This window comes from Ambystoma mexicanum, chromosome 3q, assembly GCF_040938575.1.
Source record: "Ambystoma mexicanum isolate Mex_15411 chromosome 3q, UKY_AmexF1_1, whole genome shotgun sequence".
NCBI lineage: Eukaryota > Metazoa > Chordata > Amphibia > Caudata > Ambystomatidae > Ambystoma > Ambystoma mexicanum.
In genome coordinates, this window is record NC_090926.1 from 23,657,881 (window position 1) to 23,676,391 (window position 18,511).

At 42.9% G+C, this 18,511-nt stretch overlaps 1 protein-coding gene across 1 annotated transcript in view; it reads left to right on the forward strand.

The window, feature by feature from the left end:
- Positions 1–18,511, forward strand: part of FAM227A (family with sequence similarity 227 member A) — a 450,054-nt gene that overhangs the window by 238,248 nt on the left and 193,295 nt on the right. The window contains exons 9-10 of the mRNA XM_069652969.1: positions 9,513–9,642; positions 11,312–11,419. Of these exons, the coding sequence (XP_069509070.1) occupies positions 9,513–9,642; positions 11,312–11,419 (238 nt within the window). The remainder of the gene's footprint in view (positions 1–9,512; positions 9,643–11,311; positions 11,420–18,511) is intronic.

Sequence of the window (18,511 nt, forward strand, 5' to 3'; positions counted from 1 at the left end):
TAACAAACTTAAAATATATACACTAGCATAATTGCGCCAAAAATAATTACAATAAAAAATACACAAAATATTTGTTTTAATGCATTTACAATAACAAACTATACATAAGCATTCACGTGTCATAGTTTACATATACAACAATATCAATAAACACAAAAATAATATATTAAAATCAAATATCATCACCTTAACTCACGCACACACTTAACAGCATACAATATTCCCGCACAATTATATCAGTTGCACACATGAAAACAAGTAATTGTATAGAATCTAAAATCATTCAATAGTACATTAAATTAAAATCTACAATATGTTAAAAGAACGTGTTAAATATTTCTGTCATACAATATGACTACATAATAACAAACTCAAAATATATACACAAGCATAATTGTGCCAAAAATAATTACAATAAAAAATACACTTGTTTTAATAAATTTACAATAACTAACTATACATAAGTATTCAAGTGTCATAGTTTAGATATACAACAATATCAATAAACACAGAAATATGGTGCACTACCAAATCAGATACCCATTTTGTCAATTTGCAGGTTCGATCCTGAAGCTTCGATTTGATATTTTGCCAACAAGAGAAATGTTCAATGTTTGGAAACGCCAGGGGTGCGAGAGTCTCTTTTGCCATTACTGTATGACTAAAATCAAATCTGTTAGACATCTGTTGTTAGAGTGTGAAGTGCTAGGAAATCTTCTGAATATTTGTTTTGAGAAGTTTGTGGAAGACATGCGATTTGACCCATGGGAAGCATTATGGGAATAATAGTTTGATACTACTTTGTTTGCACTATGTAACGCCTCGATTCAATTTTTATCCAGAGTTAATTTGGTAACCATTTAGGAATTTTAGAGTTATTGTATTAATGCAGTTTGAATAGAATTTTATATTTTGTTACTTTTGTCTGTGGATATATGGAATATATGTTGTGTAAAGGTTTTAATGTTTAAACAAATGACACAATAAATAAACAAAAAAATACAAAACCTTTGAAAAGTGGGCGTGTATGGAAATTTGTTGCGTGCAACGGATTGCCCTTTCATTTTGTTGCTAGTTTTTTTTTTTCAGTTAAAAGGATTTTTTTCAAAGCTTTTTAAACCTACCATAGCTTTCTTGGTGTTGTGAAACATGGCCAAATGCTCCAACCACAAGGCTGTCAGGACTATACTGCACTGATGATCCCTAATAAGGGTGAAACCAGGTATGTAGTTGTCCTGGCAGTCTTGCAATGTCTATCTTGGGTTGATTCGGCTAACTATAAAGTAGCAATGCCCTCTTAGGTAAAGGCAATTTCCTGGAGGAAAGGGTTTGCATTTGGGCCAATTTGCATACCCACAATGTAATGTTATGTTACGTATATTTATTAAGCACACTTGGCGCAGAAAGCACAATAACAGTATTACCCATAACATTTAGAATAAGAAAGTTTTCAATGACTGACGGAAGATAAGATGGGCAACCGTTGCCCGGAGAGAGAAAGGCAGAGAATTCCAAGCCTTAGCGGCGGCCACCAAAAGGGCACGTCCACCCATGCGGGACAGTCTGATACGAGGAACAGAGACTTGGAGGGCGGACTGGGATCGAATACACCGGCAGGCGCATAGCGCAAAAACCTAGCCTGTAAATATTCTGCCCCCAATCCATAGAAAGCACGATGAACGATACACATGGATTTGAAAAAAATCTGTTTTTTCGACAGGTAACCAATGAAGCTGTCTCAAAAGAGGGGACATATGGGCTCCAAAAGGAGGATGAGGAATGGCTCTAGCTGTCGATTGATAAGAGAACGAGGCTGAGCTAGGTAGAGTGAGTTGCAGTAATCAACAGCACTCAAAACAAGCACAGCTTGACAATTAGTGGGAATAAACTGAAGAACTTTCCGCAGAATACGCAGCTTGAGGTGGCCGGTCTTGCAAACAGCAGCCATCTGTTCATCCATGGAGAGAGAAAAAGTGAGTTTGACCCACAGAAAGTGATGGCAGGGGGAAAGGGCCAAGAGATGGAGGCCAAAAATCAGTGGTCCAGAAAAGAAGAGAAGTGCTGCCAGCGACCAACACCTTGGTCTTACTACCGTTTAACTTTAACCAAGAGCCCAACTCCTCCAGACACCTCATAAGCCGAGCCATCATATCAGATCTGGTAAGATCCAGGCAGACAAGAAGTTTCATGTCATCGGCATAGTAATGGCATCAAAACCTGTGGGACAAAATGAGGCACAAAAGAAACCTAATATAAATGTTAAATAAAATGGGAGAAAGAGCAGATCGCTGAGGGACTCTGCAGGAGAGTAGTACAGGCTTAGAGCGAAAAGGAGGCTGGGAAACTGACTGAGAAAGATCGGTCAGGAAGGCTGTGAGCCATCCTAGAACTTGGCCAGAGAGACCCGCTGCAGAGAGACGGGAGATCAGGGTGAGATGGTCAACCGTGTTGAAAGCAGCCGACAGATCTAACAGCAGGACTGCTCCGACACCACCCGATCAACCAGACGGGCAAGGTCATCCAGCACAGAGTTCAGGACTGATTCTGTGCCCCTTCCAGGCCGATAACCAGATTGGAACGAGTAAACAAAAAACAGAGGATTCCAAGAAAGTGGAGATGAAAGGGGCCACCAACGCCTCTAGCATCTTCATCAAGAAGGGTAGGAGGGAAATAGGCCGAAAATTAGCAAGCACCTCAGGGTCCAAAGAAGGTTTTTTTAACAAAGGGGTCACCAGAGCGTGCTTTAAAGTAGCAGGAATGACCTCATCAGCAAATGAGGCGTTAACTGCAGCAGTAATTTGGGGGATCAAATCACCCGAAATCTCTTTCAGGAGGGCCCAAGGGATGGCATCCGCCGGGGAGGCTGATTTAAGATGATGAATAGCTTCTAGTATATCTAAATCAGAAAAGGTAGGAAAAGTGGACCAAATCGAGTTAGGGGAAGGAAGCACATCGGGCACAGCACCCAGAAGGCTAGCCCCACTAGAAATGTTGTCACGAACGGTCATGATTTTAGTATAGAAAAATTAGGATAGCGAGTCACTTACATCCTGTGAGGGCAGTACCTGCGGTCCCGCCTTAGCCGTGGTAGATGGAGACTGGACCAATTCAAACGGGGCCTTCGGCTGGTTAACAGCAGCTTCCACCTTGTGGCTAAAGAAAACTTTTTAGTGTTAATGATTGCTTTGTGGTGAGCTGTCAAAGATTGGCGATGGACAGACTTTGCTTCAGTGGAGAAGCTAACACGCCATTTCCTCTCCGCTTGTCTACAACAACGTTTTCCAGCCCTGAGTTCATCCGACAACCAGGGCTCAGAGGAGTGACTTTACTGTTTACATAGTCTAAGGGGGGGGGGGGGGCAGCAGGTTAGCAGTTGCTGTAAATGCCGCCTCCAGTGTAGCCAGGGAACAGGAACCGTCCCGATCACACTGTGATTGAATGGAGGCAATTAACTCGTAGGTAGGCACCCTGTGCCAGCTATGTTTAAGAATAGCTGGTTTACAAGGGGATGGGGTTGAGGCCTCATGGAGAATAGAAAAAGGCACCAGAAAATGGTGAGACCATACAACCGGACTGGGAGGAGAAAGGGTAGTAGATAATCTAGGGGCACAGATAAAGTCCAGGATATTTCCCAGTTGGTGAGCCGGCTCTAAAACCAACTGGGGGAGCCCAAGATCTGACATAAGGGCCAGAGAATTGCCTACGTGCCCACCAGTAGCTGGATTAGCAGGCAGGTTAAAATCACCAACTATCAATAGGCCGTCAATAGTAGGTCGTCTGGAGCTCCAGCACTAACGCCAGGAATTCAAGACAAAACAAGCTGTCGACACCCAGAGGCCGGTAAATCACCAAAACAGTGAGTGTCGAAGTAGGGGAGGAGGAGATCCGGGCCAAAAGACACTCCATCTTAAGAGAGTGCTTGGGTAAAGTGCACTCAACCCCGTATTTGTCTTTATACATATTGGCCACCCCACCACCTGGGTGGGTTGCCTTGCGATCAACATATGCCAGCTCATAGTTGGGAGGGAGGGCCGGAACGATAGAGGGACCGGATGTATCACACAGCCAGGTCTCAGTCAGAAACATAAAGTCAGGCTGATAGTTCAACACTAAATTGTGACACTCCATAGAGTGTGCCACCAGTGAGTGGGTATTAAGTATGCCACACTGCAGACTTACTGCTAGCGGAAGTTTAGCAGTAATAGAGGACCTAACAAAGCCCCTAGGCCATTTAGTATTAAGAGGGGCCAAAGGCAGCAGTACTCTGCGCTCTGGACCCTTTACTTCACAGGGCTTACCTTTAACTACATCAAGGTCTTGCCCGTTCCGTGCATGGACAGGCACAGAGGGGCTTGCATTAAGCACGCCTTTGGCACGCTGACGGCGTCCTTGCTGCGCCCGTCCGCTGCGCCAGTCCGCTCCACCGGCGAGTCCAACGACACATATATTGCCGTAGAAGCTGCAAGTGAGGCGAAGAACCACCCACTAAAGAGGTAAAAAGAGGACTACGCACACGGGCGGCGTCCTACACAGTAATAACAGTTATCAATGTGGAAAGTAGTTAAAACACTTCTGTGACCAATAATAAAAACAAACACCTAAAGATGCTAGACATTTATAATGAAATACAATTAATAGCGCTTCAGAGGCTTTAAAGTGGTGATCCTTAAAAGGAAAACCTCACCTCAACAACCAGCGCGGGTGAGTCCAATGGCAGATATATTGCCGTAGAAGCTGCAAGTGAGGCGAAGAACCTCCCACTAAAGAGGTAAAAAGAGGACTACCCGCATGAGCGGCATCCTAAACAGTAATGCCTTGCTGTTGTGACTCAGAACTGAAGGTGAACTTCCAGCAATGGCTACTAGGTGGCACTGTGGAATGTGTGACTTGGCTCAAATGGACTTTCCTACTTCGATATATATCTATATATATATTCATCTACATATAGTAAACCCATACAATCGCATTATAATTGTAAACCAACATAGAAGGCAATAGTGCAAGGTGGGTGTAGTTAAAAGGGATTGGCATAATACTTACTCATTGCTAGGAACACAAGGGCAAACGGTTGCAATAGGTTTGTGTATCAGCACCATCATCATTCTCTACACCGGTCGTGTACGGCAGGCTGCCCACACGCCTCGCTTCTGGGTCATGCATAGTGGTGAAAGTTCATCTTCGGCTATGGAGGCCAAGCATTCAGAGTTTTCTCGGCACCCAGTGTTCTCGACCAATGGGACCATTAATTCACATCAAAGGCATGTACACCAAGTGGAAACGTCTTCCCTGTGACAAGGAAGAGGATCTTGCGAACAATCGTCATTGCTTTCATTCACTTGATCATGTTTTTGCTGTCTCTCCGTCTCATGCATTTCCTCATCTGTGTACTCCGGTTTATATAGGAACCCCTGAATACCGGCCATAATGTTGGCGGATTGAAGTTGGAGAAAAGACACTGCAGTGGGAAAAAAAAGTAATGTTTAGGTTTTTAAATAAAAGCATGCATTGAGGGTTCATTTTGAAACGGTATTTAGAAGAAAAGTGAGAAGAGATCACAGTCGTGTTATAAATGTGCAAACACAACAGCAATAGGCCCAAAGATGGAAAGTAATCATTTGCACATGGAACAACCTACTGCTTAAAGAATACTATTTATATCTGGTTTAGCAAACACCTTTGTCAATTGTGTAAGAAAATATAGAAAATCAAAGCGCTTGTTGTTGAGAAAAGTCATTAGTACTAGTGTAAGTACACTTTTGTGTTGTGTGAGTCACTGTTGGTAGCTGAACATAGAAAAGAGGAGTCTTGGAGGCCCAGAATTAAATGGACGGACACGAAGGCAGAATACATTTATCTGACCAGAAAGGGGTTGTTGATATTTATAGAGCAAAGAGACTCTGTGAGATTTCAATGGAGACATGTCAAGACAATGCGCACAGAAGATGGCTGTATGCAACATGCACTGGCATGGTGACGAGGGGCGTCAGCTGAGAGTTGTGTGTCTGCTTTTGTGAGCTACAGGGGCATGCGTTATGATTTATTGTCGCCAGAGCACTTGAACTTGGGCTGATCAATCAACAGATTAGATTATCACAAGATGGCATTCTCCAAACCATGCATTTTGCATGTGTAAATGTCTGAAAATCGAAACTAAGATGCATTGGAATAAAATGTCATCGATCAAAATATACTAAAAAAAACATGCCCTACTCATTGGCCGAATATAATTCCTGAGAGAACTTCTCCTTGTTTAAGGCATGGCTGTTTTTTCCTTCAGATCTCTGACCTGATGTACAGACAGAGACTTCCCTAAGCAGTGGCTGGCTGGTGTTCTGTAGAGACACCCTTGATTCAGATTCCATCAAAAAACTCTGAAATTTTCAGCTGCCCCCTTTCTGGCAGGAAAACAGTTCCTGTACAATACTCCATTTTCACAAAGTAGACTTTACATCACAGCATGTAGCCGCAGCATGCTCCACATTGTGGCATGCTTTCTTAAGACAGGCTATGAATATATGCTTGTTTTTTTCTGATAAACACATGTGCTGGATAGGACGCGTGCGTCCTATCCATCACATGATTATCAAATTGCTTTTCAGATTTATTAATTGTTGACTTTATCAAATTATTTAACAAACAAGTAATCTCGATACTTGAATGAATAAAAACCTCAAGTATTTTGAAAATAATTATAAAAAATAATAGCTTCTTTCCATTTGTTATTGCCACGGTCCTTTAATTAAGTAGGTAATCACAGTTCTTGGGTGTACAGCCATGAATAAGAGGCTTCATATTTCCATTCCTTATGTGTTTTTGTAACGGTTGGACGGATCTTGGTACTTTTCATATGTTATGAAATCCCCTTCCCCGCTGTAGTGTACAGGGCGAGGAAGCCCTGGGAGCGGGGGTACCACTGCCTGCTGTGTGATGTTGGACTTGAGGGCGTTTGCCCCACAGTGCCCTGTCCGCTGACAGGGCCTTGTCACAGGGACCAAAGGGATGCCTCTCTACTTTTAAGAGAAAATCCCAGTACAGTCAGACCCTCGCAGACACGGGACACCTGCACATTTACAATGACTTTGTACTCAAAACATGCTCCAATTTGATGTGTCAAAACCTCTATCGCCCAAGGTAAGTTGTGCGTTTGAGCATGGCATCACTAGGACTGCAGGAAAAGGGTGTTGCCGCCAAATTCTGCGAGTAAAGATAAAATGTATGTGACCCCACTAGCGTCAGGATTATATACCGGGCGGTGAGGGAAATGCAGACTCGTACACTCTCATAACACGTGCATACAACCTCGCCTGCAGAAGTCCCAAACCAATCTCCGTTGCAGGTGAACAATCATAAACGCACAAGCGCAGATAAGCAAGATCAGGTCCAGTAGCGGGGCGTGGCCATTTTATAAGCTGCGTGGCTTCCTCTGAGAGTGAAGGTGTTTAGAGGCAGTGGCAAAGCAGCAGAAAGAGGATGTGGAGGTGGAGCAGAAGGAAGGAGGCTGGAAGTACGAGGTATGGAGAAGGAGAGGGGGCTGGAAGTGGTGGAAAGAGTGGAGGGAAGGGGGCAAGTAAGGGATGGAAGTAAGCAAGATCAATAGTAGGGGAAGATTCGAGAGGAGGTGTGACCTCAGAAAGAGGTGGAAAGTGAACAGCAAGGATGGGAGGTGTGAAGAGGAGAACCAGGAACACCAGAAGGAGTAAGGTGGTAGAAGGGAAAGAAACGGAAGACCACTAAGAAACCAAAGTGCAAGGATTGAATTGAAATGCTCTTTATTGCATGCAAACAAAAAGATTATGCATGCGAGGAAAGAAATACTTGACTGTTTCTAAAGACGTGTGGACCTCATTCAATTACTTATATGTCTGATTTCGTCATTCCCACTCTTGCTAGTCTTCCCTATGTGTCTCCCCTAAATGTGTTGTCCTGATGTCTGACCTAAAAACAATGGACACTTTAACTTTTTTTTAGGTAATGGGCCTGATATGAATTAACTCATACTGTTGCTTTATTCTTGTTATTTAATGGAACGCTCTGAATGTACTGTTAGTTGGACATCTAAGCCAAATTGCATTTACCCATCATGTCTTTTTAGCTTGTACCCTATAATTGTGATTTGTGCTCAATAAAATGCCTTCTTTAAAAAAAAAAGACAGAAACATGAGCGGGCGGGGGAAGAAATGTAGTTCGAGACAGAAGGAAGTGGGAGAGGTGGACGTTGTAACATCTGTAGAAGGGAGGTGAAGCATAAAGGGAAGGTGGTTGGAGGAGGCACCAGAAATAATAAAGGGGAGGTCAGAAACGAAGGGAAGGAGGAAGGAGAGATAGCAAAGATGTGGCTGAAGTACATAAGGAGAAGGAGGAGCCGCAATTTATGCCTGATCAGATAGTTACAGAATGGTGGAGTTACAAACAACTTTTGGAATGTGGAGGTCCATTAGCTATTGAATGAAAAGTCCAGTGGTATGGAGAGGAGACATGGAGGACCCCTTGGTCATAACTATGTACCAACACATTATGCAGAAAGATGAGCACATGGTGTTGGAAGCTAGAGTCCTGACCCTCGGACCATGAGGAAGAACAGGACCTCAGGCTTGTAGACCAAGCAAAAGTGGCAAGCCTCCCAGTGGAAGCTTTGGTTGGTTAGCCTGGCCTTGCAAAGCCATACCTTGGGTTGTTGCCTGTGCCTAGCATGTAGGGAGCATGGGGACCCGAAACCCCAATGAAGATGCCACCCAGTGGTCAAGGATGAGACTCGGAGGACCTAAATCAGTTTAATCAGAAGCCGTGAAACTAGAAGAGAGTCATTAAACTCCCAAGACAGAGAGAGGATTGTACAACCCAAATACTTTGTGGAATAATATTAGAAGTCCCACAGTGTTGTTTGGTTAGGCTGTTCGTTTGTTAAGTCCTACTTTAGTTTGTGGTAAGCAACATCAACACCCAGAAAGGCATCCTGGAAGAAGAAGCACGAGGTTCAGAGACTTGATCTTTGGACTAAGAAAAGGCCATACTATTTCGGAATACAGAGGGTTTGCTAAGCCTTAGAGAAATCACAAGTGTTGGGTTGTGGGGTTATTTCTTTGCCCTAGTTTGAACCTAGCATCAGAACTAGTCTCAATGAATATCATTTTAAATTCATACCTCTGTTTTGTATGCTGAATCCTAGTCCGCTCCTTGACACATATCATTCAGTTTTGTGAAATTCATTTTTAAATCGTTAACAGCATGCTATTGTAAGTACCTTGAAAACAATGTTCAGTTGTTTTCTTCTCCATATGTTCTCATAGCCTGATGCATCATGTGAAATATGTCTGACGTTTCCTTAGTGTTCCTATACTACTATGAAAGTCATCTCCACAGTGATCCCGTACACATACGATAGATGTTTTACAGATATATGAGGTTTCATTGCTGCTCCTATATACACACAGACAAGCTTTCCAGAGTGCTAATGAATGTGCTGGTCTTAGTCATATTGTCTTTATTTTGGATTTTCCCTGTGTTTTTTGCAGGATTTTCCCAATGTGCTAAGCCAAATGATCTACACCATGTTTTGCTTCTCGTTCCCCGACTCTGTCGTGAAGTTCCGGACCAGTGAATTCCGCACTTTTCTCTGCAACACCATCTGGGAATGGATAGCAGGTAATAGGAGGGTGGGCGGGGTGGGGATAGATGACAACACTCTGACTCTTTGGTCCATAGGGAGGCTGCTGTCCTGTACTGAATGTGGGTTTATGTATAGTGACTACTCAAGCACCACATATAGGATAATTGAAAACACATAGAGATGTCATATCTTAGACTGCATTCCTGGTAGCATGTTGAGCCTTATAAATGATCTGCAGTATTGTGTGGAGTTCTGGAGGCCACATCTGGAGTTTGTATCCATTCTGCAAACCAGATCTGAAGTATTGTGTCCACTTCTATAAGTCACTGCTGCCCCATTATAGTTAATTCTGGAAGTCACAGAGGAAGAATCTTGACCCATCATGAAGGCCACATCTTCAGCATTGTTTTTTAGTTCTGGATGACAAATCTGGAGTAGTGTCTATTTCTGGAGGACCCTCCTGTAGCATTGTGTGCAGATACGCAGTTATGGAGGTCGCACCATGTGCATCGTGTTCAGTATTGCAGACCACATCAAGGGTACTGTGCACAGTTGTGTACATTGTTTATGCAGTATTGTATGGAGTTATGCATGTTACATTTGTATTAACATTTCTTGCCCCTGAGACCACAAATGAAGTATCGTGTGCAGTTCTGGAAATTGCAGGAGACTGTTCCTTAGAGGGCAGGACTTTGAAAGGATAAACATATATTAAAGACATTCCAGAGAAGAGCTGCAGAGAGGCACTCAGTCTTGTATGGGAGGAGGAGTATGGTGGGAATATTTTAACACTTCAGGAGTATACATACAGCATAAGAGGAAAAAGTGATATGATAAAAACATTTAACTACCCCAGAGCGAGGAAAGATATGACAGCATTTACCTCAGCGTTATCCATGCAGTAGAGTAGGTAGGTATATTCCAGGTGAAGCCAACTGACATCCACTTAGTTTTCTGGAACAAGGGGGTCATGGCAGAAGCTCTATGAGAAGCCTTAGGAATAACATATGGGAGAATATTACAGAAAGTGAAGTCAAATCAAGATCATAATTCAATAAGGCATACTACAGACATAGTAAATCAATGGTAGTTTGTCAACAAAGCTGAGGCTGGAAACCCAGTTGGCTATTTCGTTTTACCAGTGAAGCAAAATGGCAGGTTCCATATCCCTTATCTGCCCTCTCCTGTCCCTACCCCCCTTATTTGTCTTTTCTCCTCAACCCTTATAATTATTCTTTTCTCTTGTCTTTTTATAACTTTCCGGCCTGTTTCTTTCCCTGTATCCCTCCCTAATTTTCATCACCTTTTGTTTTCGTTTTTTTCCCTACGCTACTCTCCATCTTTTTCTGTCCTATTTCATAGACGTCCTCTCCATCCTTGCATGACCTTCTGTCCCTTTCTCTCTCTCTCACTGTCTCTTCTCCTTTCTATGTTACAAACAAATTACATCAAAAAAACGGTTTTATTTTTAGATTTGGAGATGTTCCCCCTGAAACCTCCCCTTCCCTATTATGTTATTCCTATCCCAAACCCCATACCTCTTATATCCCCTACCCCTATATTTTTAGATGAGTTTTTTCAATGTCATTTTTTCATAAAAAATTACATCGAATATAAACCTTGTGGCAAAACGACTGTATACCCTCTTGTCAGTCCTTTTTGCCATGCCCCTTCTTCTGCTGAACAATGTGTCCCTTCTCATAGGTCTCCGGCCTTCTCCAAACATCTCCAACAACTGGGGGTTTGACTACCTCGAACCAAAGAAGAAAGAAGTTGAGCTCAGAAACTCAGGAAATAATAAAGAGAAGAAAGGTGACTATTGCAGGCCTTCCATTGGCTTGGTAGCACGGTCTGTAACAGGCTTTAGAACAGCCCAGCTCAACGGTAATCTATTTAAGGGCTTCCCAAGGTCACAAACTGCTTTGCCAGGCTGTCGTTCATGGTGCAGGAACTAATGATGTGGCTGATCTTGTGCAGGTGTTAATGTGCAGCAGACACAGTATCATCAGTGTGCTCTTAGCCACGCTTAAACCTCCTCTGTTGAAGCGGAGTATGGAGACTGAGGTGCTATTATGAGGGTTGACCATATATGTGTAAGTGTAGGAGCCTGTACTATAGAGACAGAGTAAAAGAAAGACGTGTTACAGACCTGAGCTTGAGGTAGAAAACTAATGAGCAAAAAGGGTGCGATTGTATGAGGGAGCAGTTTTGTGCTGGTTGTATTCACCAAATGGGTGTTATAAACTCAATTATATATTACCAATGTAATGGCATATCCAAACTCAGTGTACATTCATCAGCCGCTTCCCTCCCCTCACAATGTCTCCTGGTACGTATCTGGCTGCAAACAAAACCAGCACCCTCACCCCTTACATGTAACACAAAAGGCACTCTCACATTTCGTTTGCTCTGGCCCTCTTGTTGGTGTAACAGAAGGATCACTGCCATTCTGTATCCTCTGGGACACAGCAGGATCTCCTCTGTATTCTGGGGCGCTTCACCCATTGTTCTCATCTGCGCCACTCTTCCCCCTCCACAATCTCAACCATGCTCTCCTTGCCACACAATCGTTCAGTAGCATTGCTTCACTTCAGAACATGAAATGAGTACTACTGCCCTTTTTGTGTTGCCAGTTCATACTGCGCGCACTAACCTACGTACACCCCACACTAAATGGGGTTCAGTAGTTGTTCAACAGACAGTTGCAATGGAACAGATTACATTTGCCTGGAAGGGGATACATGTAGGGAAAGGATGTCCACCTCAGCAATGTTTTTCAGATAAAACCTTTTTGGACCAGTCATAGGACAGTCTACCTTTAGGCCAGCCCTGCATCCGTAGTCTAGGGACATGCCCCATAGAGGATGCTCCCTTCTTCCAGGATCTAGTGGAGGACCACGTTACCCACGTCTGATCTTCTTTGTCAGGTGCCTTTAATGCCATGATGAAGTTCCCTGCAGAACACCAATAAGAGCACTGAATCAGAAATCATTATTTCCTTATGAAGGTCAGGTGATAGGCTTCACGTCTCCGTGGCTGGAAGAAACAGCTGATAGAGTGGAAAGGAAGGGGCAATCATCATGATCAATGTGTGTTGCTGGAGTCTAAACTACTGTCATGCAGATGTGAGGAGCAAAACTGTGCAGAGTCGAGGACAGGCCTAGCTGGTGAGAGTCAGCAGCTGTCCGACAAGGAGCCTCTCGGCAGCAGTGAGGACGAGGCCAGACCCACAATCAGGAACTAGGATATTGGGGCTACGTGAAGAAGAGGGGGGCTGAAGAGGCGGAGGGGAGATCAGATGCTTGGGCCACCAAAGAGAGGGGCCAAAATGGTGTTGTGGTCAGAAGGTGTCAGAAAGAGAACAGACTGATAGACTGGGTATAACCCACGGTCCCTATTTTCCTGGTGCTACCTTTGTAGTTAAATAGGAGTTGGGCTGCAGGATGAATGCCTTCCTGTATTTCTGTGCATCCCTGACTCCTCTTATCACCAGCCCAGTGCAAATGTATCTAAAGTGCGCCTCGCTCTATCTTCTATATGGCATAGTGTCACCACCTGTCCTATCGAGCAGACAAGGACCCTCAAGAGAACAGTCATCAAGACATTTTTAAAAAACTTTTCTCCTTCAGCAAGCACACAATTTGCAATGAGGGACACAATGCTTTAAAAAAATGGACAATATCAATGGGTTTCTAAATCAAATGCCATTTATTTCTTATAAATAAAAAATGACCAATTTAACTCCTTTTTTAAAGTGTAAAAACAGTAAAACAAAACACAGTGGTTGAGTTCACCAGATCACATACTTCAAACGGGGCATGAAGGAAACATCAAATTTTTCTGGTCTAAATAGGGCCTCATTACGAGTAACCCGGTATGGAAATAACGGTGGCGGTAAATCCGCCGCCACCATTGTTTCCATACTGGGTGATCTCGAGTTCTGCAGGCGGGAGGTGTCATTCCCGCCAGGTCTGACCTGGCGGGTTTAACACCACCCGCCTGCAGGCGGACGTGGAAACACCGGCACCATCACAAGATGGTGCCGGTGTTTCCACTTTCCCATTCCCATTCCCACTGAGTCCTATGGGAATTCCTCCGGTCGTAATGCCCCGGCAATTCCGGGAATCACGGAGGAGGAATGGTAATACGAGTTTGGCGGTAACCTGCCGGAATTTCAGGCACGGTTACCGCCGGACTAGTAATGAGGCCCTATGACACTAACTTAACACTTACAGTTCAAAGTTCAAGCAAAGTTGTTGTCATCCGCCAACCTCGTGCATGTAACTAAGTTGCTGAGTCTCAGCTGGTTGCCATTGACTTACACAATCTCTCCCAACTGAGTCTGTCGGGTGATCATTACATCCTACCCAGGTAATGGCAATCACTGACGACTGACTAGTCGCCTGATGCTATGAATTCTGGAACACATAGTTCAGTTGTAAAGGATTTAAATGAGATTACTAGATAAAGTGTTCATTAAAACCAAAATGATGATGTGACGTTCTATTACTGGGATTTGTACTGCATACCTGTGCCATTTGCTTGCTCTCCAGGTGCTCTTGTGGATCTGAAAGAGAGGGGCACGGGGGGTTAGGTTAGTGTAGAGAGAGGGAAAATGGAAGATCTCTTTGTTGCTGCGCTGATGCGTGATCTCAAAAGGCGTACCCATAATACCTCTTGTTTTAGTATTTATTTAGCTCTCCTTGGTAGATGAATGAATAAATTCAATTACCAAATGGCATGCTACTGAATACTTTTTAGACAAATTAATTAATGGTTCAGGAATGGTGATTCGCGCTCCAACCACTGCAAGGTTGTAAATACAAAATGACTGTCAATAAATATCACTATGACAAAGAAAACAATGTGAAGTCAAGGTTTAATTTTCTTGTTTACAGCCGACACTTGTTTCGACCACCTGGTCATTATCAAGGCTGAGAATGATTGTCAACAAAGACGTAACATAACAATAACCAAAACATAATATCCAGATGTAAATATAATATGAAACAGTAAGTAATTGCCAATAATAACATTGTGATAATTCAGTACCAAACACATAATGGATGAAAAAATAAGTAGAGTATAACATACCAAGTAAGCCACATTTCAGGTCAGAAATGAAGGTAGATGTCATGTAAGATACAAATTCAAGGAACATCTGTTATAGTCAAAGTACAAAACCATCCACAGTAAATGTGAGATGGTTGCTCTTGAATATGAATCTGTATTGCAATCATTGTGCTGTGATGTACCACCACATACCCCACATTCTCAAAGTTTAGTGAATGCTTTCTGGTGTGAAGCCAACCTTCTCAGAAATTAATGGTAGACAAATTGTCCCATTATAGAAGAGTTCATCAACTCATTTTGCCCACATTTTTAGACATGAAACGAGTTAGTAATTTAACTCGAAGTAAACCGTTAGTTAAGATTATGATTGAGTGAAAAATACTGATAAGCAGGATAAGAATACTCACCAAACGTAAATAAGAGCTAAATTCCTTCTCTGCAAATGCAAATACAGTGTCAGAAGAGATTAAAAATGATAGAGTTCTAGAATTCCAAAGAGTGTATCCTACATGCGTAGGTAGTAATATCCGTGATTTGAACATACCTTGAGATAAATAGGTAATCCTTGTAAAGAGGAGTCTGTGTTATTTCCAATAATAAACTTTGTAATGGAAGTTCCAATGGACTGCTATTGACCACTGCAATATAATAGTAGGATGTGATCACCATTTTATTAAAAAGATGTCATAAACAAATAGGGCCTCATTATGAGTCCGGCGGTAACCATGCCGGAAAAACTGGCAGGTTAAAGCTGGACCCATATTACCATTCCGCCTCCGTGATACCTGGCATCACTGGGGCATTACGGAGCCGGTGTTTCCATATCCGCCTGCAGGCGAGTGGTGTAAATCCCGCTAGGTCAGACCTGGCGGGAGGGACACCTCCTGCCTGCAGGACTCTTAATCAGCCGGTCCGCAAAGAACGGTGGCAGCGGTTTTACCGCCACCGTTCTTTCCGGACCGGCAGGGTCGTAATGAGGCCCATAGTCCTGTAAGTATCTTATGTGCGGCTCTTACCTGTAGTCTGTAATTCCTCATACAGTCACATTGAAATGTCCGGTGATCCGGAAATGCTATCTCTGGATGAATCCAATGCTATAATTAGCACTCGCCCATAGTGTTCAGCACAGCCTGAAAAGTTGTAAAATTTGACTATAATGTAAATATTGCGGAACAAAATTATCCGAGTGAATGGATAAATGATTCTATTCAATTCCAATCAGGCCGGCCTGTCCCCTGAAATAACGTTGGCGCGATTGGCCTAAATAGTGTGACGTTATCTCACATTATTATATCAGTTCCCGCTAAGTGGTAATAAACTAGTTATCATCACTCACCCAAATCACATTGAGTGAAAAAAATATATATATATCTAACTGGACTATAGTGATGACCTTTCAGGTATTATCATCGAGATATTTGCTCAGTAGCAAAGAAAAGCTCACCTCAATACTTTTTAGAGCCATTTGTTGTGTTGCATTTATGCTCATGCATACGTTGTTTCACCACCTTAGTTGTTCTCCAATGTAACACAAGCCACATAGGCACCGAATGAGATAAACTGCAAATGTCCTTTCATATGTCAGATACGTTTCAAATTCATGATTGTGAAAACGCTGATCCTTTCAAAACTTCTGCAGTTTCAATATGGGAAGGATCCTACAGTGTTGCTTTGCCAATTACATTTGCATTGATGTTAGGTCGAATGATATCAGTTTCAATAAGTTCACCAGCCAAATTGTGTGCTCTTGTAATAAGTAAGCAGAGGTTATTCGTTTCTAATTTTACATTTCTACATGAGATAGCATGATTTTCTATTTAGCAGGAATGATTTTTTAAAAATTATTTTACAAGCTGGATTAAGTTTAAAGGATATATATTATGAGTTGAATTGGATTTATTCATGTTAGTTAACTTGTCACTCTGTAGTATAAGCAAAGCTTCGTCTTTTGTGGGCGTCACCAGTACCCGCTTACCATACATCTCTCCTCAGTATCTTGTAGTAGTGGTCAGCGGATGACATGATGGTGCTTGCAAAATGGAATTTCTGTCGGTCAGCTTGCAACGTCCGCAAGCAGATACCCCGTTGTGATGGTATCTCCCCATCTAACAGGATATGCTTGTGTACACTGAACCAGCTACATGAAACCCAGAAACAGGTCAAAGAAACTCTCACTCCAGAACTATGGTACAGGGTTTTATTGCTTTTATCTTTTGTTTTATCAGACTCCACATTTGTATTCTATGGACAAAACTCTGTATAGGATGGCTGTGCATTAGGGACTGGGCATGTGTACAGCTATTCTTAGCTGAGACCGTCATGAAATTCTGCTTGGCTCTCCTCATATGGGAGAGGAAAGACTATTTCTGGAAATGAGAAACAGCCCTTGGACTGTCTTTGAACCCCAATGCAGTGAGATGCTGCAGCCATTTAATCCTCTCCTCAAACCCTTTATGGGTACATACACTTTAATGTGAGTGTGAGTGTTGGGAAAAATTAAATGACCACCAAGCACCAAGCCAAATATGCATCATGGGCCGTTCCAAGCTCCCTTCACCTTCAAGATGGTATATATCCCTTACGAAGCACTAATGTCCAAGAAGCCATCATAGTTAGCTGGAAAGATCACCATCTCATGAGATCTAGTGCAACATCTGGAGCCATGATATTACCAATCTGAATCCAAGAAGTGCAATAAGAATTACTAGAAAACACGCATTCTCCGGCACTGCACCCATACAATCGAACAACCTTCCTGCTAACAGCAGCCTAGCTCCCTCATTTCTGCAATTCAGGAAAGATCTGAAAACCCTGCTCTTCAAGCAACACTTCACTGACAAATGAGGAGCATAGACAGACAAGACGATCTCCCCCACAACTTTGTCCTACTCACCTTAATTGTATAGTGCTCTGTTGCCTTCTAGGCAAGTCACCAAAATATATGTACCTTTTTGATTTTTTTTAAAGCAGCCATACATTCTCATTGGTGCTCTTTGTCCCATTTCCCGTTCTCATGGGGGTATTCTAGGTTTTCATAATGTACAAAGTGGTCATTAGAAATAAACATTGTAATTTTAAAAACAGCCAGTTTACATTATTAGTAAAATTAACTGCCTTTTTTAATAGCTTCTTTTGCAGAGAATACACTCCCTTTTGTCTCTCAAGATGTCCTTCCTGCTTGTAAAGTCTCTGTTTCTTCTGTGGATACCAAGCAAAGTTTAATTTTTCATGCTGGCCCCTGATTGGTAGTTTGTGATGTTAATTTATATGATATGGCATTTATAACGCACCTATACACAAGTTTTTCAAGGCTCGAAGAGGCAAGGAAGGGGAACAGAGGGAAGATGGAGACAACTATCTTACTAGGGCAGGTGACATTGAGATCGTGGAAGTGCAGGGGACGTCGAGGAAGGGGAAGGGGAAATGCAGTACATAGGATAAACAGTAAATAAATAGAAACAATAAATACAAACAATAAATAAGAAGTGCGGCCCGCTGGTGGCAAGTGCAAGGGAAAGTGCAGACATCGGGTGTCAAGTGCTGGTAGGGGGCTGTAGGGATACAGAAACAGCCCCAGAGTGCAAGGGTTGCCAGGGGGGCAGTGCATATGTGCAACTGGCGGGGAGTGGACCTGGGCCCGGGATCAGAGGGTAGCCAGGTGACCAGTGCAGTTGCAGTTTCAGTTTCAGCCAGGAGTTCAGCAGGAGAGAGGAGGAGAGCAAGCAGAAGCAAAGTGGAAGGTCTTGAGATGCGTCCAGAACTGGAGATGGTTCTCCTCAATTTTCAGAGGCAGGGAGGCTGTTCCAGAGGGAGGCCTACGCCGAAGGAAGA